This window comes from Ceratotherium simum, chromosome 10, assembly GCF_057802395.1.
Source record: "Ceratotherium simum simum isolate JZ-2026a chromosome 10, ASM5780239v1, whole genome shotgun sequence".
Taxonomy (NCBI): Eukaryota; Metazoa; Chordata; class Mammalia; order Perissodactyla; family Rhinocerotidae; genus Ceratotherium; species Ceratotherium simum.
In genome coordinates, this window is record NC_141909.1 from 11,528,718 (window position 1) to 11,552,613 (window position 23,896).

Genomic DNA, 23,896 nt, shown 5'->3' on the forward strand with positions numbered 1-23,896 from the left:
ACTCTTTAAGCTCTAATTAGAGAGCAATTCAGCTTGGATTAGCCAAGTTTAAGAGATCACAAAAACAACAGGTTAAACCAAGGAATAAATTACAATTTATAATGTCCCTCATGCCCTGTAAAACAGTACTCCAAGGGGTAACTTCCTGGTAAACATCAGTTTTTCTGTTTTTAAAATATGAATAGAAACTGAGATTGAAAAAACAAACTCATAATGTGATTTCTGAGCTTCTGTCTTCTCCTTCCTCCAGGGACAGCTCCCCGCATGCCCCTGCGTTCCTACTGATAACTGTTCTCCCCATAAAGGACAGCTCAGGACGACACGGGATTTATCGGAAAGAGCTTTGAGATTATGCGATGAAAATAGAAAATAGTGTGTTCCATAGTGACTTTCTTTTTTTAGTTATTGACGTAATATTTATAAAGGTCTGATTGATCTTGATTTTCTTTTTTTTATAGTTTATTTTTTAATTCAAATAAATATTACAGCAGTAACTAATACAATAATTTCAATAACCTTAAAATCTGAAAACATATATTAATAAGTGATGGTGAAATAGATTCTGGCATCATTTCTGAAATGCCTCCGTGAGGGGGCACAGCTTAATCATGAAAGCTCTGGATTTTCTTAAAAGGAAAGAACCACACACACAAAAAATGATAATGATGTGAGATGATGGAGGTGGTAACTAACCTTATTGTGGTAATCATTTCACAATACATATGTGTATCAAATCATCACATTGTACACATTAAACTTAGATATGTTATATGCCAATTATATCTCAATAAAGCTGGAAACAAGACTTACCCACAAATAGCAAAATTAAACAAGAATGATTATATATTCTCCCTCCAATTAACCCTTTAATTTGGTTTCAAGAAACTAAATACATATGTTCCTCATATATTTAGTTCTATTAAATAGAATTGTTAAGGGAAAAACTTTTGCTTATTTTAGCCAAACTGGAGTACATGTATAGTGATGTGATTTTTAAAAGAAGTTTATGTATAATTTTCTGGATTTTATCTTGCCCAGCCTCACAGGTAGGATTGCATCAAAGTTGTTTTAAAGACAATGCCTGTTTATCTTCATTTTAAAGTGCCGAAGCTTCTTGGTCTTGTAGAGTCTTGTCCTGTCAAAACTAGTGGTTCCCAAAGCTGGTTGTACATCTAAGTCATCATCCCATCTCAGGTTTAAGGAATCAAAAGCTCCATAGAGGATCTGTATTTACAAAAACAAACCAACAAAATTCCCCTGTGATTCCTGTAGCCTATTGTTGGCTCTGCATTTGGGAAGCAGATCTGTCTGAATATTGAGCAGACAGACTGACCAGGTCAGAGCAGAAGAGACTGTTTAGGGAGAGCAGCCTAGAAAACATGAACTGCTTTAAGTTTGTTGAAAGTCCAGGGTTCAGTTTTTACCATGATGAGAATGTGTTTGGTCTAAACTGCTTTGTTTCTGGACTGAGTAGCCTTGACTGTGTGAGTTGTGGAGGTAGAATTTTATGAATGGAGGAAACAAGGCAGCAGGAACATGTGGCTAATGATGGTGAAGTTTTACTTCTCTCACCCTGCATCAGTCGCTTTAAATGGGCAAGTACTGCTTGTTTTACAAATTTTAAAGTGAAGTGGCTTGCGTGTTTTTATTATTCAAAAAACAGAAAACATGTTTCAGTTATGATGTATCATAGGAAGATACCATCTCTATATACTTACTCTAGTGTGGAAAAGAGGAATTCTTTCTCCCTGGGCACATAGGGAAGGTGGCAGTAATGTGACTGAATCCATGCAACAGCGAGATGTTTGAACAAGGAAGATTGATAGCAAGATATTCCTGTTGTTTCATGTAACTTTCCCTGGAGCCACTTGACCTTCCTTGCATTTCTGGCTTTGGGTTTTCTTTTTTTTTTATGTTTTAAAATTCTTTGCTTCATGATCTAGTTACATACTTTGATGTTGAAACAGCTGTCTCTATGAAACCTGAAGATTCCAGGAGAGCTAAAACTATTCTACTGATAAACTGTTGTAGGGGATGAAAAAACTGTTTTCCTCTACCCTTCTAGGTTGTCTCACTGGGGCCCTGCAAATTAGACTGAACAAAGACAGATTAAGAAGAGAAAAACAGAGTTTATTAACACATGCATGGCGCACACACGAGGGAGAAACTCAGTGATGAGTAACTCAAAGGGATGGTTAGAACTTGGGCTTATATAGCATCTTCACAAAGAACAATAAATTTGTAGAGAAGTGACAAGACAAAGAAGAGGTTGTAGGCTTCCAAGGGTGGCAAACTGTCAGAAGGTAAATATGTGGGGGATAGTAATGAAGTTCGTTTATATAGGTCCTTCTTCATGGCCATGGAACTTCCCCAGGAGGGGGGATTTATGGAGTCCTCATTTCTCACTTTCTGCTTTAGCTAGATAAGGGAAGCCCCAGGAAGGCTTCTTTCTGCGTCTGTTGACTCTCACATGCCTTCAGTGCAGTAATCCTTATGCGGAATTGGTGTATTTGAGGTGGCACATGTTGATCCTTTACGTTGTTCTTTCTGGGGAGAAGGGGAAGGGTGGGAAGACAGTAAAACTTCACCATAATAGTATAAATAGAGACCAAAAAATTCATTCACATACAGAGCAGGGTGGATCTTGGCAAAGTTAATGAGGAGAGAATGGGGGATGGGAGCAGACTGGGTATTATCTGAATGCTTGCACTGAGTGGTGGTTCCAGGGATTACTGTTTCCAGTTACTGTGTCTTTAAAACTAGTTACTTGCGTGACGTGTACTTGATAGCCACGTGAATTCTTCTTTCCTTCCTTTTTTTTCTTTTTTGGAGGTAGCTTTTTAGGTTGTCATTTGCAAAGTGAGTGTATCAGCCTGCAGCCTTCCAGTTACACCTTAAAGCTCTGAACTTAGCAGTCTTCTCCTTCCCCTAGCAGCTGCCTGTCACCGCGCTTCCTTGGGCTTTGGAAAATAGAGAATTTAAGCTAAATAAGCCCTCTGTAAGAGTTACGTCCAAAGAAAGGAAGACCGAGTGTAAAATACAGGATTTTACCACGTGCTCTAGTCCTTGGAATGCATTCCCACCTGCGCGCAGAAGATCCTCTGTAGCATTGGCTGCACTGAGACCTTGTCCTGCTCTCTGTGTGTATTGTTTCCTCATTACGCTGCCGTGAAATGATCTTCCTGTGTTCCCTTCCGCCAGCTGTTCTGGCTTATTGGAAGATCTTGCTCTCCATTGTTGTTTAATTATCCAGCTTTCGCCTGCCTGACAGCTTAAAAGCATTAAGAGCTTAATTTTGAACAGCTCAACCAACACATTTATATACTGGCAAATAACTTACAAGTTTGTTTTTAAAAAAATCCTCCTTAGTCACCCTTTAGTAACAGAGGCAGAAATGTGTTTTGATTTCCGGACCCAGATGAGAAGGGAATATAATGCAGTTGTCTGCTGAGACAGGAAATTGTAAGAGCTGGATGGTGTGGGACGTGTTACTGATACTAGAGAATTACGGTAATAGTGACTGGAAACATTACGAGAGACAATTCGTTACGCAAGGACTATTTGTATCCGTCAGGATCCATTCAGGAAAACGGAAACCATGCTAACTAAGTATTGTAAATAGAGAAGATTCAATACAGGGAATTGGTTAGACAGTTGTTGGAAGGCTGGAAGAGCGAAAATGGAAAGGCGATATTAACTCAGAGTAAAAGGAAAGCCTGTAGCGTTGGGGGAACAAACTGGAGGAAGTGGTGCCAGCAGAATTTAAGAGCTCAAAGAAGGGGCCACCACCTCAGGAGCTGAGATCATGAAGGAAGGACCCCTGCTTCCAGCCCTGAGACTGTGGAGCAGGGGACATAGCCACTTCAGAGACACTGCCAAGGAAGGGGAAGGAGAGAGAGAGAGTAGGGGGAAAGGACTACTCCGGTCTTCCATCTGAGGGTCACCTGTGACTCCTATTGGCAGAAACTTAACAAGGAGCCAGGTGGCAAAGGACCCTGGGAAATGTAGTTTGCAGAGTATAGAAAGAGGGGCATAGGACTAACAGGTAAATAACGTGTACATTACCCATCCACATTCTGGGTGGGGTGGTTCTTGCTAAGTCACCATTTTTCTCTGCTTCCCTTAAAGTGTTGTTCACTTTGTATAGATGCTATAAGAAGGGTAAAAGTCAAGACAAAAGTAAATTTTACCTGATTCAGTCTGTTGTTAATCTTCAATAAATAATAATAATTATACAGTAATAAATAATAAAACATGAAGAATTTTGTTGTTATGTAAATGAAATTATGTTGGTTTTCCTGGGTGCGTTAGAAAGAATGTCACCACGGATTTTGTCCACGTGACTCAAACGCATATCACTTGCTGGAAAGAATTGCCTGGGAAATCAATTCACCATCAAATATAGAGAGACAATTAAATGTTCATATAATAACAGGCTAAATTATTTTTAAGTTTTTTAACTTTTCATATCATTTCCTCATTTAAGGCGTAAAATATTGTAACTTGAGTTTCTGAGTTTCATGGGAAATTCTGACATTTTTAGCAAATAGATATTCGCAAATGTTTCCATAATTCATTAAACCTTTCCTTTTCTTGCATAAGATGCCACGTATTTGCTGTGTGGGTCATAGGGCAAGTCAGAATGTTTCTGTTGTCTAATGAAAAGACAGATTTGACAGTAAGTAAAGAAATAGCCTTAAACTCTGATGAATTGTTATCATTTGTACTTTTTGCAGAGTTAAAGGCACTGAGTTCATTCAGATGAGATGTGCGTTTGAACTGAGTTAAAGAGGGCAAGAGGGTCACCTGCTGAAAAATCCATCACTTTCTCCCTCTGAATGCTTTTATTCACCATGCAAATGGAGAGCCCGCCATTTTGGATTCTGTTATGGATGTTACATGCCCTCTCAAAAGAAAGCACCTGATAATTCTCTCCTCTTAAAGGAGGCACACAGGCTCCAAAATACCAAGGGGTTTACATTACCACATAAGGCTTTTCCAAGGAATTTATAATGTCTGGTCTACTAGTAGTTGTATATGAAGCTTAGGTGTAGGCAGGAAGAGGCTACTAGTCCATTCTTCACGAGGTAAATTTGACACATCTAGCTTTTAGTCACATTAAATTTTTTTTTTACCCTTTTAAGTAATACCTTATCAAAGACGGACTATATGAAGCCCTTCTAGAAAAAGACTACTGATTAGGTTTTTAACTTATTTCTCTTGATTAGTCTGAAATATGATTTGGCACCTGGAATCACTAAATTATAAGTTAAAAGGCTGTAGTCTCGGGAGCTAGACTACCTGTTTCTAATCGCTGCTCCATCATTTCTAGATGTGTAACTTCGGGTGAGTTACTTAATTTCTCTGTGCCTCAGTTACTTCATCTGTAAAATGGGGATAGTTATCTACTTCATTGAGATTATTTTGAGAGTTAAATGAGTTAATATGAAAAAATTAAAAGCTCAATAAATACAAGTTAGGTTCTAGATTTGGTTTTGGTAATGTCTTGGAGAGGGAAAGTGGAAAAATTGGAATATTGATTTTTTGGGCCCATGCTTTATTTTCAGTATGCAGATCTAAATCGTCATGTGGATGCATTGAATGCATGGAGAAATGCTACTGTGCTGAAACCAGAGCACAGTTTGGCCTGGAACAACATGATCATACTCCTTGACAATACAGGTACGGAAAGGTGAATTAAATCAGCTAGAGGAAATTGCTCCACAGCATGGTACCATTGAATAATTAAGAAATAGAGGTTATTGTGCGTTTTTTTCCCCTAGTGCTGGTTAGAGTTTAAAAAAAATAATAATTTGGGGCTCAGTATTTTGCATCACAAAAATGTCTATCCTTCTAGAAAATGGAGTTTCCTTTGACGTATTGGAATATGAATATTTGGGAAAATGACACTTTGCTTAGAATCAGCATTGAGTAATGGAGGAATATTTGTGCTAATATCTCATTTCTTCTATAGCCTGTTATCTAAATGCTGGAGATACCCGGAAGTGAGCAAGAATGGCTTTGGGGCTTATGACATAGATGGTGCTACATCTATGCTCTAAAGTTCATGGACTGTACTCAAAGGAGATGCTTTGAAACCTACACTCAGAGCCATGGTTCCTTATTTTAGATATAACGCTAACAGACTTGACGGTCTGGTTTCTTTGCCCATAGCAGACTCAATCAATTAGTAATTACTCTGGTCCCCTCGTTTTAAAAATCCAAGCATCCCATAAGAAATGATAGTTTTAATTTGGCAGAATTTAAAGCTAGTAAGCCATTTAAGCAATGCGAAGAGATATTCATTTGTTTCTAATGGAAGTATAGAATGTGTACTTCAATATGATACATATTCAGTTATTAAAGTGTTCCTAGGATACTCTTATTCTGCAGACTTGTTTTCTCTGATTTGGGTATAACTGGTATCTGGGGGAAAATTAAAACTAGGTTTTATATGCTTTTACAGAATTTAATCAAAAGCTATTTGTATATTATGTCAGAATTGTGCTGGACTGCAGTGGCTTTGTGACTGTTCAGTCGTGTGTGTGTGTGTGTGTGTGTTACACATTCTACACTGATTTTCTTGAGTAGTTTATTCATGCTCATTGTGTATAATGCACATAAGCCCTGTTAATTGGAGAGAGAGACTCAAATACTAGTACAGTGTTATCCTGTTGTTTATTTTTGCGTTTTCTACTCCAGGTAATTTAGCCCAGGCTGAAGCGGTTGGCCGGGAGGCGCTGGAATTGATACCTAACGACCACTCTCTGATGTTCTCGTTGGCGAACGTGCTGGGGAAGTCCCAGAAATACAAGGTGTGTACACTGCAGGCCCTGATTTCTTGCAATTAATGCCAGCATCTGACAGAAGCCATAAATGTTACTTCTGCCCAGTTAAATTCGGAATTAGGCCAAAACAGTGGTAGCCGTGCACCAGTGTGGCTTGGTCAGTTTGCCTCCTGGAGAAGTTGGCCCAAAAGATGGATTTGTGAGGTCAACTCCATGTCCTTTCTCATCAGAATTCACCACCGTTGCTCAAACGTGGGGAGGGGAAGCCCAAAGAAGGGGCAGTGACAGCTCATCCGAGCAGATGCCCCAGCCCCCACCTGGCACGAAGCCGTTTGATTCTGTTCCTGCAGTTGGGCTGGAGCTCTGGGTTTACTTGTGGGCGCCGTCTTCACACTAAAAGAATAATGGCCCGTGGAGAATACAGGCCTGGTTCTTGCTGCTTCCAAGCTTTTCCTCATCTAGAGTAAGTCATGGGTCATCTGCAAGGCCCTCGAAGTGTCTGACCAACGAAAACCACATGATATTAAATCTGGGCTCTAACTGCCCTCCAGGATCAGCCAGGAGTAGACTGTGAATCGAAAGGTGCAAAACTCCCTGTGTATCGAAGGGGACTCAGTGTTCCTAATACCAGGAATCTCAAATCTTAATTTTGTGTCAGAAGGAGCGTGTTAAAATACAGATGCCTAGCTTCCTCCCCACAAGAGATAGTGTCTCAATCAGTTGGGTAAGGTCAAGAAATATGCATTTTTTAACCAGCATCCTAGAGATCTAACAGATGTTACAGGAACAAGCTTTTAAAAGCAGTGCCTTAGTCCTTTCTTGAGAGAAATATTTTCTTTCAGAATCAGAGGCTCTACCTAATTTGGTCACACTAGGCCTAAAGGTTAGTGGTTAATTAATGTATGTTACAATATTATTTACTTCTCCTGTTTTGCTCCTTAGAGACCATCATCAGTATAGTTTTCTATAATAATCGTAAGATATTTCTCTTGTTTTTGAATCTCAGGAAGTTTAAAAGCTTCAGTATACATTTTAGCATTTCTAGATTTCGCTTCAGAGACGACTTTTTGAGGGGTTTAGTTTTATTTTTTACAGCTCTGCTTGTGTAGGCGGGAGGGAGGTGAGGTTTGTAGATTTCCCTTCTAATGAGTTTTCCAGCCACCTGTGTCAGCCTGGGACAGGTCTGGAGCGTCCAGTGACCAGTTACAGCAAGGCATCTTCAGGATGTGGCTTCTGTAATCATTGTATTGATTTTTCTCTCATCTCACAGCCTATAAACTGGAATTGTTATTAAGTGACAGAAGTTGGTTTCCAGTTCACATTGTTCTTTTTTTTCCAGATAAAGTAGAAATGACTCCGTAGAACAGAATGGAGAAATGGGTTTCCCATTTCTCTACACATTTTGCATCCTAATTGTCCAGGCCAGGGTGCTGAGCCTAAAAGGAAACAGAAGATGGAATCTGAAATAAGATGCTTACTGTGTGCACTGGGCAGGGTCACTCTGGAGAGGAGGTGATGTGGTTATGACTTAAAGGGTAGAGTAAGCAGACCCTCCAGCTCGGCCATCGTCCCCATCAGGAATGGTCTGCTGTCTGTACAACTCACTTTCCACCTGAGCATTTGCTGTTTTATGTTATCATTAACATTTGATAAATCTCTTTTGAGACTTTGATGTGCAGAGTGAGCCTTCTCATTATATCCATATGATTATGGGGCACCTTTTTATCCAAGCAGCCCTTTTTACCAAAACAGCAGTCACTTAACCACTCCTAGCTTCAGTTTATTCATCTGTAAAATGGAGATGGTGATATGGGAAAATGCACAAGAACATAATTTATAACTATTAAATGGTAAATATGTAAATACAACAATAACTTTACCTTAGTGATCATTAAATGAAACTCTAAGGATCATTAAAACCTTTTAGAATTTATATTACTTATTGCCACTTAATTTCCAAATTGTGGCTAATGTGATAGAGCAAAAATGCAAAAGTAATGTTTTTCAGTGCTTAAGGTGTTGCCTCTCACGCTGATTCCTCTTCCTATATTACCTGTTCTACTGGCCCTGTAGGTTACATTTATAGAGCAGCCTCCCCAGCTCCAGACGTTTATGCCACACCTACATGAATTTTTTTTAGCCACATATAGATACTACTTTTATTATTTACTTGATATCTTTCTTTAAATAGAGTTTTAACACAGATAAATGTATTTAAAGTGGAAACATGATATCACCACTATAAATATTACATAACTGACAATAGAATAATTTTATTAAGTCTCAGGTAGATACCATTGCTGGCCAAGGCTCTGAACCTGAGGTCACCCTCTCTCAGCTTCAAAGGGAGATTGGCAGGTGTTAGAAGGAGTGACCCCCAAACCACCACCCAATGGAGACTTTTGTCTGGACTGAACCAGAAGACAAGAAGTCCTATTAAAGAGGGAACTCCCCTCTTCCTATGTGATTTGTGGTTTCAACTTCATGTCGGACCACCTGTGTTGCCTTCCCTAGTCGGAGCGGTCTGCAGGGCATCCCTTGTGAAACGCTGTCTAAGGGAATAGAGATGGGTTTGAGGATGCTGCTGCGGTGATGCTGGTACCGCAAGGCCAGTGTAGCTGAAATGACCTCCGACTGCCCAGTCCCTCTGCCTAGACATAAAGACCCCCACTTGTTCCTCTGCGAGGCCTTTCTCTGTCCCATGTGTTGCCCTAAACCTTTGTCAAATATATTTCGTCTGATACACTTCAGAAAATAATATATTATTTTCCCTTTCTGTTGATGAAAAAAAAATCCCCGATTTTAAATGTGAGTTTATTTATTTGTTTCTTGGCATAAATCAGCTCATGACCTAGGTCTTTCAGCATCCCCACACCTCCGCAGATCAGTTTATAAACAGTTCATTGCTTTCCAGAACAGGGCCGTTGAAAAGCCTGATGTAATAGATGAGCATTTCCTGGGCTTTGAATACCCACAGACGTTTGTGTTCTAAGGAAGCCTCCAGCCCTGCCCTCCCTCCCAGGACCCCCTTGCAGTCACAGGGGCCGCCGAAGCATCCTCTGGGGGCTGCCCCACTGTCACCCAAGATGGAGTGTGTCCACTCACCCTCACCTCCCCGCAAACCTGCTCTTCTTCCTCCTTTTGTCAACATGCCATCATTTTCCTGTCTTCCAGGCTTAGGAACTTGGACTCATTTTTCCCTCCCCCATTCCCTCACTCGTCCTCCCATTCCTTCCCGCCGGGCCTCCTCATCACCCACAGGGTGCAGGCCCTGCCTTGCCAAGAGCAGCAGCCTCCCTGCACACGCCGTCCTGAATACCACATCCTCCGAACCCGACTCCAACTCCACATGGTCCTGAATGATGTCACGCTCACGGGCCTTTGTGAAATGAGTTAAATGAACAAGAAGGAGCCTAGCATCCCCTCGAGAACTCCGAACTTGCTTTTCATCTCTAAATCAGTAGTCTTTAGTTAACACATTTTAAAGTACATTTCGGGGCCGGCCCTGTGGCTTGGTGGTTAAGTGCGCGCGCTGCGATGCTGGTGGCCCGGGTTCGGATCCTGGGTGCGCATCGAGGCACCACTTCTCCGTTCATCCTGAGGCCGAGTCCCGCATACAGCAACTAGAAGGATGTGCAGCTACGACATACAACTATCCACTGGGGCTTTGGGGGGAAAAAATAAAATCTTTAAAAAAAAAAAAAATAAAGTACATTTCGGTTCCCTGGCCTTCCTGTTTCTCAAATTTTAGGTTTTAAATGGAAATGTTTTAAATCATCAGAAACAACACGGCTACTTAGAAACCACTACAAATCACAATCCAGTTGACTTTTTTTGCAGCGTCTCTAACCTGACAGGAAGCTCTTAGACTTCTTTGAAGGAGTTTCAGCTACTGAAGCGTGGAATGTAGACCCTGACTTTGAACTGAGTTCTGCAAGTGATGTTGCTGACATCCTGTATATTATCCCGATGTCTTTTTTTCAGTCCCTCATGGACGACATTTCTAAAATACTACAAATTTTTCTCTGCCAGCTTTGTCTAAAGCTTGTGGTTTCAGAGATGTTCGCCCAAATGCCCAGCCTGTTTCTCAGGAGTGCACAGGCCAGTACAGGGCAGGGAAACCGGCCTCCCTTCACTTTATACCACACGTGACCCTGGACGTGGACAGCCCCTGGAAAAACTCACCTAGGGCGCAGATAGAAGGAGCAAACCTGTCCCCAAACCACCAACTTTGGTTGTTTAAGCTTAGCAGTCTGATACTGATTAAAGCCTGCTTGGCCCTCTAGGAGCACAGATGCAGGTGGCGGGAATAGCCGCCCCTGGCAGGTCAGGCATCTTTATTTCTCGGCATTATGGTCGAAAGGGACCATCCAGTCAGCCATGGTCCGGTAATGATCAGACAAGGGAACACTTGGCCAGGCTTCTGTGTGACCCGATTGGAAGCGAGTGCTATTTGGAGGGAATGCAGGTCTATATAAGAGTCAGTTCTTGCACCTCAGGGGTGTTTGGCCATGGTCAGATGCCATGCTGCGACCCCTTAGGTGACAGGTGGCTATCTCTCCCTCAGTCTCTCTGCTCATTTTTTCCAGCTGAATAGGCTGCTTCTGCGTTGCCGAGGGGGTTGTGGGTTCTTGGGGGAGATTAAATAGGCCCCAGCTCCTACCTTGAGAATCCTGGAAATGAGTTCATTGATGCAACTGAAAATGACACTTTCATGACTGTCCTCAACAGCCCAGCCCTTTCCTAGTTGTTTGACCTTCACCCTTTCTCCACTGCACCCTGAACCGCACTCCTTGCTTGAAGTTGCAGAATTCCAGCCACTTCAGGGAGGCCAGTGGCAGAGCTCATTAGCATATTCATTCTCTCTCTGCAGCCGCCATTGCTTTCCACTGACCCTCCCCCCTCACTCCTGCCCTGTCACCTTTGCCCTGTCCCACATTTCCCTGCTCGCCTTGGAAGTCTCTTTTCAACAGGGCGTGGCCCTGCTGGTCATTCCATTTCTGGGAGAAGGATACGGTAGTCCAAAACGAGCACGTTAGAAGTTTGAAAACCATAGGCGATAGAACTGTATGTTGCTTTTGCATCGTATGCAATACCTTATATTTTGTGTATTTTGTTTTTTAGGAATCTGAAGCTTTATTCCTCAAAGCAATTAAAGCTCATCCAAATGCTGCAAGTTACCATGGCAATCTGGGTAAGGGAAATTTTCAATTTGAATCATATTGAAATTCTATGTAATTTTAATGAAATGGGTACATTTTCTGTAAAATCAATGTTTGGAGAGTAGTTTTTATTTTTTAAATCTAGCCTGTATTCTCCTTTATAATGTGGGGTTTTTTTAAATAAATTATTCCATGAAAAAGGTAGCTAAAATAGTCCTAGTACAAATCTTAATAGTATGACCAGAACAACCCCCAAAATCCCCCATTCAGTTTATCACCTTCTAATGATGAAACTCGAATTTTATTTCTTTGTGTGAAGGAGCCTAGAATGCTAAACTGAGAAGTACTTTGTAAGTTGAAAGTCTAACTTTCATCCTTTTTCCGTAGTGGACCCTCCATTCTAGCCTGGTCTTCTCTGTGTTCTTATGTTCTCCCAGACCTTGGCTAAGGACACTTTTACAATGATTTATTCCCTAGAATTCCTGTCTTCCATTTTTACATTTCAATAATTAAGATTTTGAGAACAGCGTGTAGATGTTTAGAATGCTCAGTTCCCTGTGGACTTTCGAGCTTCTCATCATGCAAGTCATGAAACATTGATAGTTGTTCCTCTGCCCATGTCAAAAGTCAGTTTTACTTGCAAAATCATTATAATAATCAATATAATAATAATCTAATAATTAAATTTATTTTAACTATCATTTTGTGGTCAGATCTTGATGTTAGAGCCCCTGCTTCTAGCTGGCAACGAACAAGCTATTATTTTGCCAAAAGGTGTGGGGAAATCTGTATTGAAAGTAAACAGCTGGACTTCCACATTGTCAGGGCTCCAAGCAGTGCTGGAGCCCAGCCCTCTCCAGCCTGGCTTCCAGAAATTTCATGGCAGCATTGAGAAACGTCATGTACTTTTCCTTTTTCTTCTTCATGTAAGAATGTTGCTGTCTGGAGGCAGATCATGCCTGGTGATATGAAGAACCCCAGGAGGAACTGGGGGGGTTAAACGGACAATCACCGGGGAGTGTGATTACAATAAATAATGTTTGCAGTACAAACAATATTATTTTAAACAATGATTTTTGAAAACTGTTTGCAGAGGTTCTGTAATATTTCTTTGTACAAGTGGTTGGGAATACTGCAAGTTGTTCAGAAGCATTTCCAATGAAATCCATCTCTTGCTATTTCAGCTGTGCTTTATCATCGCTGGGGACATCTAGACTTGGCCAAAAAACACTACGAGATCTCTCTGCAGCTTGACCCCAGTGCGTCAGGAACTAAGGAGAATTATGGTCTCCTAAGGAGGAAGCTAGAGCAAATGCAAAAAAAAGACGTCTGATCTTTTTCCCTCATTTTTTGAGTTTGTGCATATGTGCATGAGGCATATCTTCAATGTTACGTGGTTACATTTAACCATTTAAAAATCTTGTTGTTTGTTTTATTCTGTTTTTTTTTCTATGAAAACAAAGACGTGCAAAAAGATTACAGCACCAGCAATATACCCTTCAATGCTTGATGTGGTTTTTGCATTGAAATTGTATTTTTTCAGACAACTCTGTAAATTCTAAAATTCCAAGTATGAGCTCTTTTTTAATTAAAAAGAAAAAGAGAAAAAAATTACCTTGAGCGACTTGAATAGAATTAAACCTGCATTGGGGATGTGAGCTGTGTTGTGTAGGGACTAGCGCTATTAAACGTTGATTGTAAATAAGAAATGCCAAACTGACTCCTACAATTTATATAAATATCCACTGTGTCTGTATATTAGAATTTTTATTTAATGACAAGAAAGAGTAAATGAAGATTTTTGGTTTTTTAATCTTTTTTAAAAACAAAATGAACTTCATTTGTAGGGAAATATATTTATTAGTATTTTTGTGTTTTGAACAGGGCAAATAATTGAATGAAGAATGGAAATTTAACATCTAGTATATTTATGTACTTTTTCCTCCATAGGAGGAAATTCAGTCCTGCAATGTTTTTTGGAGTCTCCAACTTGTGCAGTTTTATAATACAGAAAATTATGTGGTATTCTACATAAACTGTCCCTATTAATAGAAAATTCAAGCCATGCTTTAGGCAAAGGCAGGCAGCCTGATGTCTTTGTTACATCCGCTATTAAGAGGGCTACACATGTATGTAAGTTGCTTTTTTATGTTTTTAGCTGTAAAGCAATTTTCCATTTGGCTTAATGGAACTACAGTCATTACTATATCCAGAAAACACAAGAAGTAAATTTTCTCTCAAAAGGAGCCACATTTGGGAAATTTGTGGTACTTTTAAGAATTGGATTATTTTTCCTGTTTTATTTAATCAGAATAATCATGTTAATTTGTTTTGCTTTATCCTTCTATGTATGCTATTGACCTAATGATTTATGCAATCTCTGTAATTTCTTATGCAGTAAAATTATTACACAAACTGATAAAAATAAGGCACATCACCTTATTAGATGACTTTCAAGTTAGTGAACTGTGTGTCATCCTTTTCCTTACATCGAAATCAAAGTGACCAATTCATCTTTTCTAGTGTGTGGCTTCTATTTGGTTTTAGGGACCATTTAATAGGATTGCACTGCAGAGTTATCCAGGTTCAGAGAACGGGGTGGATAGATCCCACACTGAGATGAATTTGATTCTCTACACTCACTTTTTAGGGGGCAGATCTGCATAAACGTGTAAATAAGTAATTGTAGTTTATGATGGTTGACGTATATCAGAAAAGAAAGTGCTGTGTTTCAGACATTTCTTAAATGGTCCCAAAATGACAGTAACAATTCATAGATCTCGTAGGGGCAGGAGCTGTCTCATTCTTATTTATGCTCCTATGGTGCTTAGCTTGGCAGATAACAGATGTACTTTATGTTTGTTGATTTTTTTTAAAGCAAATTTCTTTCTTTAAAACAGTACTTGTCTTTTGAGAGTAAAGAAAAAATATTTCTTGTGAAAGCTCCTTCAGGATTCATTTTTTTTCCTACTGATATTGAAAATTTAGTGTCAAATCAAGACGTGCAAATCTGGGCCTCCTGCCTCCAGAAAGAGTCCCCTTGGCTTTCACCGCTCCATCTCTCAGGATTTCCATTGCAGCTGTCTCCTTTCCAGAGAAAACAGTCATTAATTTGATTGATATTTCAGAAAGTCTTTTATCTCTGCAGATTTTGGGAGTACACCACGCTGGCTGTCTTTTCTTCCTTCTTTTTCCATCGGAAGGCGGCCACCCTCTTTATTTCTTGGGTTTCCTTCCTAACAAGACTGAAGTGGAAGGCTGTCTCTCAGTTCCCCTCTTATTTGGTATCTTTTTATTTTAATGTTTTTTATTGGTAATCACAGTAGGGGGTATGGTAGGGTATGTCAAAACAAACATGAGGGGAGTTGCCAGCTTGAGAACTCTGAGAGTCCTAATCACCATCCTTCACCTCTCTGATAGAGAGCATCACGAAACCCCAGAAGGCAGTTTGGGGTTGTTTTTGCTTGTTTGGTCAACATATGTTACTGCTACATTTGTTCCCTGTTTAGATGCAGTCGTACATTTATTTCTTAAAAATTTCATCCTGTAGACATAGCCTACTCTGCCTTGACGGGGCTTTTTGGGGTTCTGATTCTATCACATTTCTTAAGCATGGTGGTCTTTACAGTTTATTTCAAATGACTGACTTAAAATGTACGGAATAGAAGACCAAGCCCCACAGCAAAGCATTGGACATCTATGACCATATTCACATCCATCAGCGTGGACTTTGGGGTGAGAAAACCTAGATTTGGATCTTGGCTCTCACACTGTGACGTTATAGGCAAGTCATTTAGCATTGCTTAAGCCCCAGTCTCTCATCTGTAAAATGGGGATAAGATCTCCCTCATGGTAATGAGGTACTTGGCCCAGGAGACCCTCAATAAATGATAAATTGGATTTGGGGAAGAGGGTGTAGATTTTGCAGTGGACAGATTTGGCCTTAAATGCATTCATTCCCTCATTCACTCAACAAATATTAAGTGCCTGACATGGCCCCTTGCCCTCATGCAGCCAACAGTGCAGTGAGAGATAATAATTGTCAAATGGTTGTATAATTAATAACAGAAGAGGGAGACTGGATCTAGCCTGAAGAATCAGGAAAGGGATACTCTGAGAAGGTGACTACTGAACTGAGATTTGATAGGCAGAGAGGAAGAAGATTGCTCTAGGCACTTTGTTCTCAACCAGGGGAGATTTTGCTTCCCAGGGGACAGTTGGCAATGCCTAGGGACATCAGTTGCCACAACTGATGTGCATCAGAGGATGCTACTGTACATCCACCAATGCACAGAACAACCCACAAAAAAAGTATCTGGCTCAAAAGGTTAGCAGTGCCAAGGTTGAGAAAAACTGGACTGTGCCCACAAAAGAAACAGCATATGCAAAGGCCCCGTGGTGTGAAAGCTAAATTACTTGGTGAGCAGATTCCAAGGAGGAGGGGGAGGGGCACTTGATGGGGCTGGTAAAGGTGACTAGAGGCAGAATATGCCAGTGTTTACAGACCAAACGGTCTTTATCTTACACCATGGAAGGATTGGGGAGTGACATGATCCGATTTATATTTTGAAAAGATCACTTTGACTGTTGGTGGGGAAGGAATTGGAGGGAGGCAAAGAAGACAGGAGCAGATCAGCAAAGAGACCGTTCCATATGTCCAGGGTGGAGATGAAGGTGGCTTAGTGCAGCCGCGTGGCAGTGAAGTCGGAGAAATGTGGACTAACTTGAGAAACGTTTAGGGTCAGTTGGTGATGGATAGGAGGTGGATCGGTGAGGGAATGAGAGCTGTCAAAGTTCTTCATACAGTTAAGCATAGAAAGGTAGAAGCCATTGAGAGGGAGAGGCTGACTACAAACTAGAGAGCATGAGGGCCTTGAGAAGAAAGGAAAGGCTGGGACCCAAAATCAGGTAGAGTTTAGCCCTAGAAAAGAGGATATAAAGCCTCTCTGTCTGTTACAAGGTCCAGATGTGGACAGATGTAGACATATCTGTACAATTGGCCAATCTCCAGTTGTGGTATAGTCAAATTACAAGAATTTCAACCTTTTGAGCTTCAGTTTCTTCATATAAAAAATGCAGGTAGGGTCTGGCCCGGTGACGTAGTGGTTAAGTTCGTGCGTTCCATTTTGGCGGCCCAGGGTTCGCAGGTTCGGATCCCAGGTGCGGACCTACACACCGCTTACCAAGCCATGCTGTGCAGGCGTCCCACATATAAAGTAGAGGAAGATGGGCACAGATGTTAGCCCAGGGCCAATCTTCCTCAGCAAAAAGAGGAGGATGGGCAACAGATGTTACCTCAGGGCTAATCTTCCTCACCGAAAAAAAAGATGCCGGTAATAATGCCTAACTTGGAAGATTGCTGTGACGATTTAAGTTAATAAAATGCCGACAGCTTCACTGTCCAATAGTGGCTAGGGAAGCCACTAGCCATATGTGGCTGTTGAGCACTTGGAATGTAGCTAGTCCAAATGGAGATGTACTATAGGCATAAAATAAATGCTGGATTTTGAAGACCTGGTATGAAACAATAATGTAAGATATCTCAATAATTCTTATATTGATTATATGGTAAAACGATAATATTTTAGATGTATTGGATTAAATACAATATATTATAAAATTAATTTCACCTGTTTCATTTTACTTTTTAATGTGGCTGCTAAATTTAAAATTACATATGTGGCTTGCATTTGTAGCTCACCTTATATTTCTAGTGGATAGTGCCAGTCTAGAGCATAATAGGAACTGAGTATATGGGACCTACCCAGCAACCTAATTCATTATTTTAAAAGAACATTGGTTGCATCTAATTATTGCAATCTAATTACTTTTTTTAAATGTATTGGATACCTACAAGGTCTGCATTTCTCATCTTTGTCCCTAAGGCTTTCCTAAGTGGACTAGTCAGATGCCCTTCTGAAAACTGGATTTTAGCATGCCTATCAAGATTACATGGTTACCAAATAGCCATAGCTGGTGAGGGAGAATATTCTTCTCCATAGACTAAAAATTAAAGCTAGTAAATGTTAAAAGAACGGCATTTAGAAAATTTTCTCTTTTTTCTGTCCCCAAGGAACTATCTGATTCAGGCAAAGATCAGCAATGAATAAAACCATTAGGTGAAAGGTCGATGGGGAACTTTGCAGTGAAGGGGACCAGGCTGTCACCAGCTGACACCACCAACCAATTTTACCATCAATAAGAGCGGGACACCCAGATATTATGTGCCTCCCACTTTTGCAAAAAGTAAACAGTTCGACCTGAATCTAAGCAAAATTTACCTTCTTTGGTTTCTAAGTTTAAATAAAAAACTGCAAAATGACACTTTTGAGACCATTGATAATAAGAAAATAAATTTTTTTTTTATTGATGTTTTAATGGTTTCTAACATTGTGAAATTTTGGGTTGTACATTTTTGTTTGTCCATCACCCCATATATGACTCCCTTCACCCCTTGTGCCCACCCCCCACCCCCACTGCCCAGGTAACCACAGTCCAGTTTTCTCTGTCCATGTGTTGGTTTATATTCCACATATGAGTGAGATCATACAGTGTTTGTCTTTCTCTTTCTGGCTTATTTCACTTAACATAATACACTCCAGGCCCATCCATGTTGTTGCAAATGGGACGATTTTGTCTTTTTTTATGGCTGAGTAGTATTCCATTGTATATATATACCACATTTTAATAAGAAAATAAATTTTTGTAATAAATGTTATGATTATGTGAGAATATGTGTATGTTTTTTAGGTAGACATACATACTAAGTCTGTAGAGGTAAAATGATAAGAGGTCTGGGATTTGCAACAACAAAAAGAAAGAAAAGGGAGGGAAGAGAGAGGCAGGCAGGCCTCTCCTCATCTTTCCTGACGCAATTCTTACACAGTCACCCCTGGGGTAAATCATATTTTCATCTTTCGCGTACATCTTTTAAATATCTTTGTTTAATGGTGAACTTCCTTGTTTTAGTGCATATTTTAGCTACCTCCCCATCCCTTCCTTCCCTGGAATCACAGTCGAAATTGCCTTTTTGAGAGTCTCCCTATCCTTGGCAGCTGTTTACTTAACTTCTGGAAATACACCTTCCTAAAGTGTACCCACTTTTGTTTTGGCTTTCACAAACTAACTGGCCACTTTCTCTAACAACTGTTACTATTTTCACCTTACCAACCAACTTCCAGTTGTTTAGAATTAGGTTGTCCCAGTTGCTCCAAAACTTAGTGGCTTAAAATAACAATTTATTTTGCTCGTTGTGATGGTTAATTTTGTGTGTCAACTTGACTGGGCCACAAGGTGCCCAGGTATTTGTTCAAACACGGTTGCCCTGACTAATACACTCATGCAGCTACAAGTTGGGCTGAAATTGATCCCTAATAGCTCCTCTCTGCTTTGTGCAGTCTGAGCTCAGGTGGCACAAAGGCTGGGGCCTGGAATCATCTGATTCTCACTCACATGTATGGTGGTTGATGCAGGCTGTTGACTGCGATGTCCTCAGGGGCTGAGACCTGGAATACCAACACCTGACCTCTCCACATGGATGCTTGGGCTTCCTCACAGCATGGTGGCTGGGTTCTAAGCAGATGCCTTCCAAGAGGGCCAAGGGGAAGCTGCATTGCCTTTTCTGACCTAGCCTCAGCAGTCATGTAGTGTCTCCTGCCACAGTCACAGGTCCATTCATATCAAGGGGAGGGAACATAGCCCTCACTTCTCCATGGGAGGCATGTCAACATCACATTGTAATAAAAGTGCATGGGATAGGATGTCTTGTTGCAGCCATCCTGGAAATAAAAGACTAACATTTTACCTTTGACTTCTAGACTAGTCTTTGGGAATTAAAATTGTCAGGAAGGCAAGTCAGAATCTTGACAAAGACTCTGGCAAATATGATGTTCAGGTCTCTGGAGCACCCCGTCACCCCCTCTACATTGTGTTGGTGCCAATTTTGTGATTTGTATTTTGAGACCCATCATTCATTTCCCTGACCCGACCAAGTAGACAGTAGTAACTGCTGCAGTAATATCCCGGCTCTCCACTTCTCTTTTTATCTCCTCTGGTGAGCTGCCACCTCTGAATTTCCACACAAGTGTCTGTCTTTTTGATTAGTGGGCCTCCTCCCTCAGTGGCCTCTCTTTTTTAAACGGGGTATAGCTTTTCAAAGCCAAAGTCCATCTTGACTCACATCCTACTACATTTGGGATTAATGTCACCAATCTGAGATTGTTTTTACTCTCATATTATTACTTTTTATTTGGAGATATTGTAGATTCACATGCACTTGTAAGAAATAACAGGGAGATCCCATATACCCTGCACCCAGTTTCCCCCAGTGATAACACTTGCAAAATTCTAATACAGTATCACAACCAGGAAACTGACATTCATATACCCAACAATCTGATTCAGATGTCACCAGTCTTCCATATACTCATTTGCGTATTTAGCTCTGCAATTTTATCACATGTAGATTTGTGTGGTCACCATAGTCAAGATACAGAACAGTCCCATCACAAGGGTCCCTCATGCTACTTGCATGTTATTACTTTTTTTCAAGATATTTTCTTGAGCACCGATTGTGTACTAGCAGTGTGCTGGCTGCTGGGGATATGATGGAAGATGAAAACAGATGGGATTCCTGCCGCTGTGGACCTTACAGTCTGGATTACCTTGCCCTCATTGTGTACCCAGGTTGGGCATGCTGGTGTAGACTCTGCAACTAAGTATTGTTACCAGCCCCCTCTCCAAGGGACTCCTTGGGGAGTCAGCAGGCCCCTCGGTCACTCATTCACGTCTTTTACATTTGCAGCTGCCCAAGTCACAGGTTCTCAGGGCATTTCTTTCCTTCTATGTTCAAAACTCTCCATTAGTTGGTGAATCTGTCTTTTTCCGGGAGGCAATGAAACACAGAGTTAAGTCGAATTTTCTATCTATTTCATAGGAGCAGATATTGGTTCAGTTGCCTCTGCCTCCTCCTTTGGGCCTTGTATTTATGATAAAAGCTTCACCAGGCATCAGGAAAAGGAAGAGTTATACTGAGGCATAAACTCCATTGAAGGTTCAGCCACATTGTACACAGATGGGGGAATCTGGGATGCACTTACCATATTGACCCAAATAGAAGGATCCCACAAGTTGAGTGACCCTGATTTTCAGTAAAGTGAGACTTGAGATGAAGGAGACAAAAAAAGACAATGGTGGAGAAGAAGCCGAGAGGATGCTACCAGATATCAAGGCCCTTCACTCATTCTTCTTTCATTTTCCAATCTCTTTTCTTTAAACTTACAGGAATTAGAGTTTATCCTAACATTGGCTGTTTCTGAGTGATAAGAAGTGGGAAGGAGAGCGACTTTTCACCTTCTACTTTATAAATCTCTGCATCATTTGAAATCATTTTTCTTTCTAAATAAAGGAACACACGTGTGACGTCACAGAGAAATCTTTATTCCAGAGAGCCACGGATGTGTTTGTAAGAAAGCTGTGATAAGATGCGTCGGGAGGAAGGAGACACCATAAGGGAAATTCAGGTACCCAAAGGTGGTTGCTCAACTGCTTTGCTCAACAGATGAGAGAGATGCTGGGGACACTGGGGGCTCCAGAGCAATGCTGTGTGAAAAGAACCTGGGAGGCAGCACTTTTCAGATCGTTGGCCAGACTATATATGTGCAATGCAGACTCTTCTCTGAAGCACACTTTTAAATCTTCACTAAATTCTATGTGCTGTGTGGCTCTTGGGGGTTGTCTGGAAATAGCCGGCATGTGTGTGCATAAAGCTTGAATGTGAAAGGAAAATCTGTTACACCTGGGTTTGAATTTCATTCTCCCATTTACCAGTTGTATGACCTTAGGCAAGTGTAGTGGGTTGAATAGTGTCCCCCCAAAATCCATGCCCACCCGGAACATCAGAATGTGACCGCATTTGGAATAGGGTCTTTATAGATATAATTAGTCAAGGTTCTTGAGAGGAAATCATCCTGGATTTAGAGTGGGCCCTAAATCCAAAGACTGGTGTCTTATAAAAAGAGGAGAGGACACAGAGAGACACATGAGAAAAGAAGGCCATAGAGGGATGGAGGCAGAGATTGGAGTGATGCTGCCACAACCCAAGGAACACCAGGAGCCACCAGAAGCTGGATGAGACCAGGAAGGATCCTCCCCGAGAGCCTTCAGAGGGAGCGTGGCCCTGCCCACTCCTTGATTTCGGACTTGCGGCCTCCAGAACATTTCTGTTGATTAAAGCCACCCAGCTTCTGGTAATTTGTGGCAGCCCTAGAAAACATATACAGCAAGGAACAGTCTTTCAGCCCCTCAGCTTCCTCATCTATAAAATAGGGGGTAATACTACCTTTTTCACAGAATTATTGGGAGGTTTAAAGGAGAAAAGGTATATATATAAAGTCCCAGGCCAGTGCTTGGCACATCGTAATATTCAATAAATAAACAAATAAATAAATAAATAAACCTCACTTTTCTTGAGGTTTTTATTCTGTAATTAAATGACCCAGAAACAATCTCAGATTTATATTTTTATCACTTATGTACTAAGTCTGATTAGTTCAACAAGTACTTTAAATCTGTTACACTGTTTGTCAAAACTGCCTTGAGTTCCTTTCTAATCATTTTATTTTTAAATATGTGGTATTTTTCAAGGACCAGCAAAGCTTTCTGCTTCCTACTTGGGATAAGTGTTTGAGAAAATGTTTTCCCTGTAGCTTTAAATTGCACTTTTATCCATCATTAAAAACAGTTTTAACATCAAACTAAAAAGCTTCTGCACAGCAAAGGAAACCATCAAAAAAAACGAAAAGACAACCTAACAATTGGGAGAAGATATTTGCAAACCATACTTCTGATAACGGCTTAATCTCCAAAATATATAAAGAACTCATGCATCTCAACAACAAAAAAACTACCAACCCAATTAAAAAATGGGCAAAAGACCTGAACAGACATTTCTCCAAAGAAGATATACAGATGGCCAACAGACACATGAAAAGATGTTCAAAATCACTAACTATCAGGGAAATGCAAATCAAAACTACAATGAGATATCACCTCACGCCCGTCAGAATGGCTATAATTAACAAGACAGGAAACAACATGTGTTGGAGAGGATGTGGAGAGAAGGGAACTCTCATACACTGCTGGTGGGAGTGCAAACTGGTGCAGCCACTATGGAAAACAGTATGGAGATTCCTCAAAAAATCAAGGATAGAACTACCATATGATTCAGCTATTCCACTGTTGGGTATTTATCCAAAGAACTTGAAAACACCAATTTGTAAAGGTGCATGCACCCCTGTGTTCATTGCAGCCTTATTCACGATAGCCAAGACTTGGAAGCAACCTAAGTGCCCATCAAGGGACGAATGGATAAAGAAGATGTGGTATATATACACAATGGAATACTACTCAGCCATAAGAAACGATGAAATCCAGGCATTTGTGACAACATGGATGGACATTGAGGGTATAATGCAAAGCGAAATAAGTCAGAGGGAGAAGGTCAAATACCATATGATTTCCTTCATTAAGTAGTAGATAATAACAACAATAAACAAACACATAGGGACAGAGATTGGATTGGTGGTTACCAGAAGGGAAGGGGGGAGGGAGGAGGGTGAAAGGGATAATTCGGTACATGTGTGTGGTGATGGGTTGTAATTAGTATTTTGGTGGTGAACATGATGTAATCTATGCAGAAATAGAAGTACAATGATGTACACCTGAAATTTTTACAATGTCATAAACCAATGTTAATGCAATAAACAAAAAATTAAAAAAAAAAAAGTTTTGTCTCAGCAGTTACATTTCGATAGCATTAATTTTGATGAATAGACTTGAGATTTGTCTTGAGGAATATCAAAACTGCTCATTTCTAGAACTTTCTGATAAAGTATGTGGATGATAGCTTTTACAGTACTGGTCTGGCAAACTGCAGACATCAGCAAA

At 40.5% G+C, this 23,896-nt stretch overlaps 2 protein-coding genes across 9 annotated transcripts in view; one reads left to right on the plus strand and one right to left on the minus strand.

Moving 5' to 3' along the window:
- The window catches only part of TMTC4 (transmembrane O-mannosyltransferase targeting cadherins 4), a 66,287-nt gene extending 48,011 nt beyond the window's left edge, over positions 1-18,276 (plus strand). For 2 of the 7 annotated variants that reach the window (XM_087435880.1, XM_087435878.1), the window contains exons 15-18: positions 5,568-5,682; positions 6,703-6,815; positions 11,913-11,982; positions 13,135-17,555. In XM_087435880.1, the coding sequence (XP_087292006.1) occupies positions 5,568-5,682; positions 6,703-6,815; positions 11,913-11,982; positions 13,135-13,283 (447 nt within the window). In that variant the 3' untranslated portion in view covers positions 13,284-17,555. Of the gene's footprint in view, positions 1-5,567; positions 5,683-6,702; positions 6,816-8,127; positions 8,461-9,962; positions 10,499-11,912; positions 11,983-13,134 lie in introns of those variants that run through there. The other 5 variants (XM_087435883.1, XM_087435879.1, XM_087435884.1 and 2 more) reach the window with 5 other exon arrangements.
- The window catches only part of ITGBL1 (integrin subunit beta like 1), a 1,366,350-nt gene that overhangs the window by 861,806 nt on the left and 480,648 nt on the right, over positions 1-23,896 (minus strand). The window lies entirely within an intron of this gene.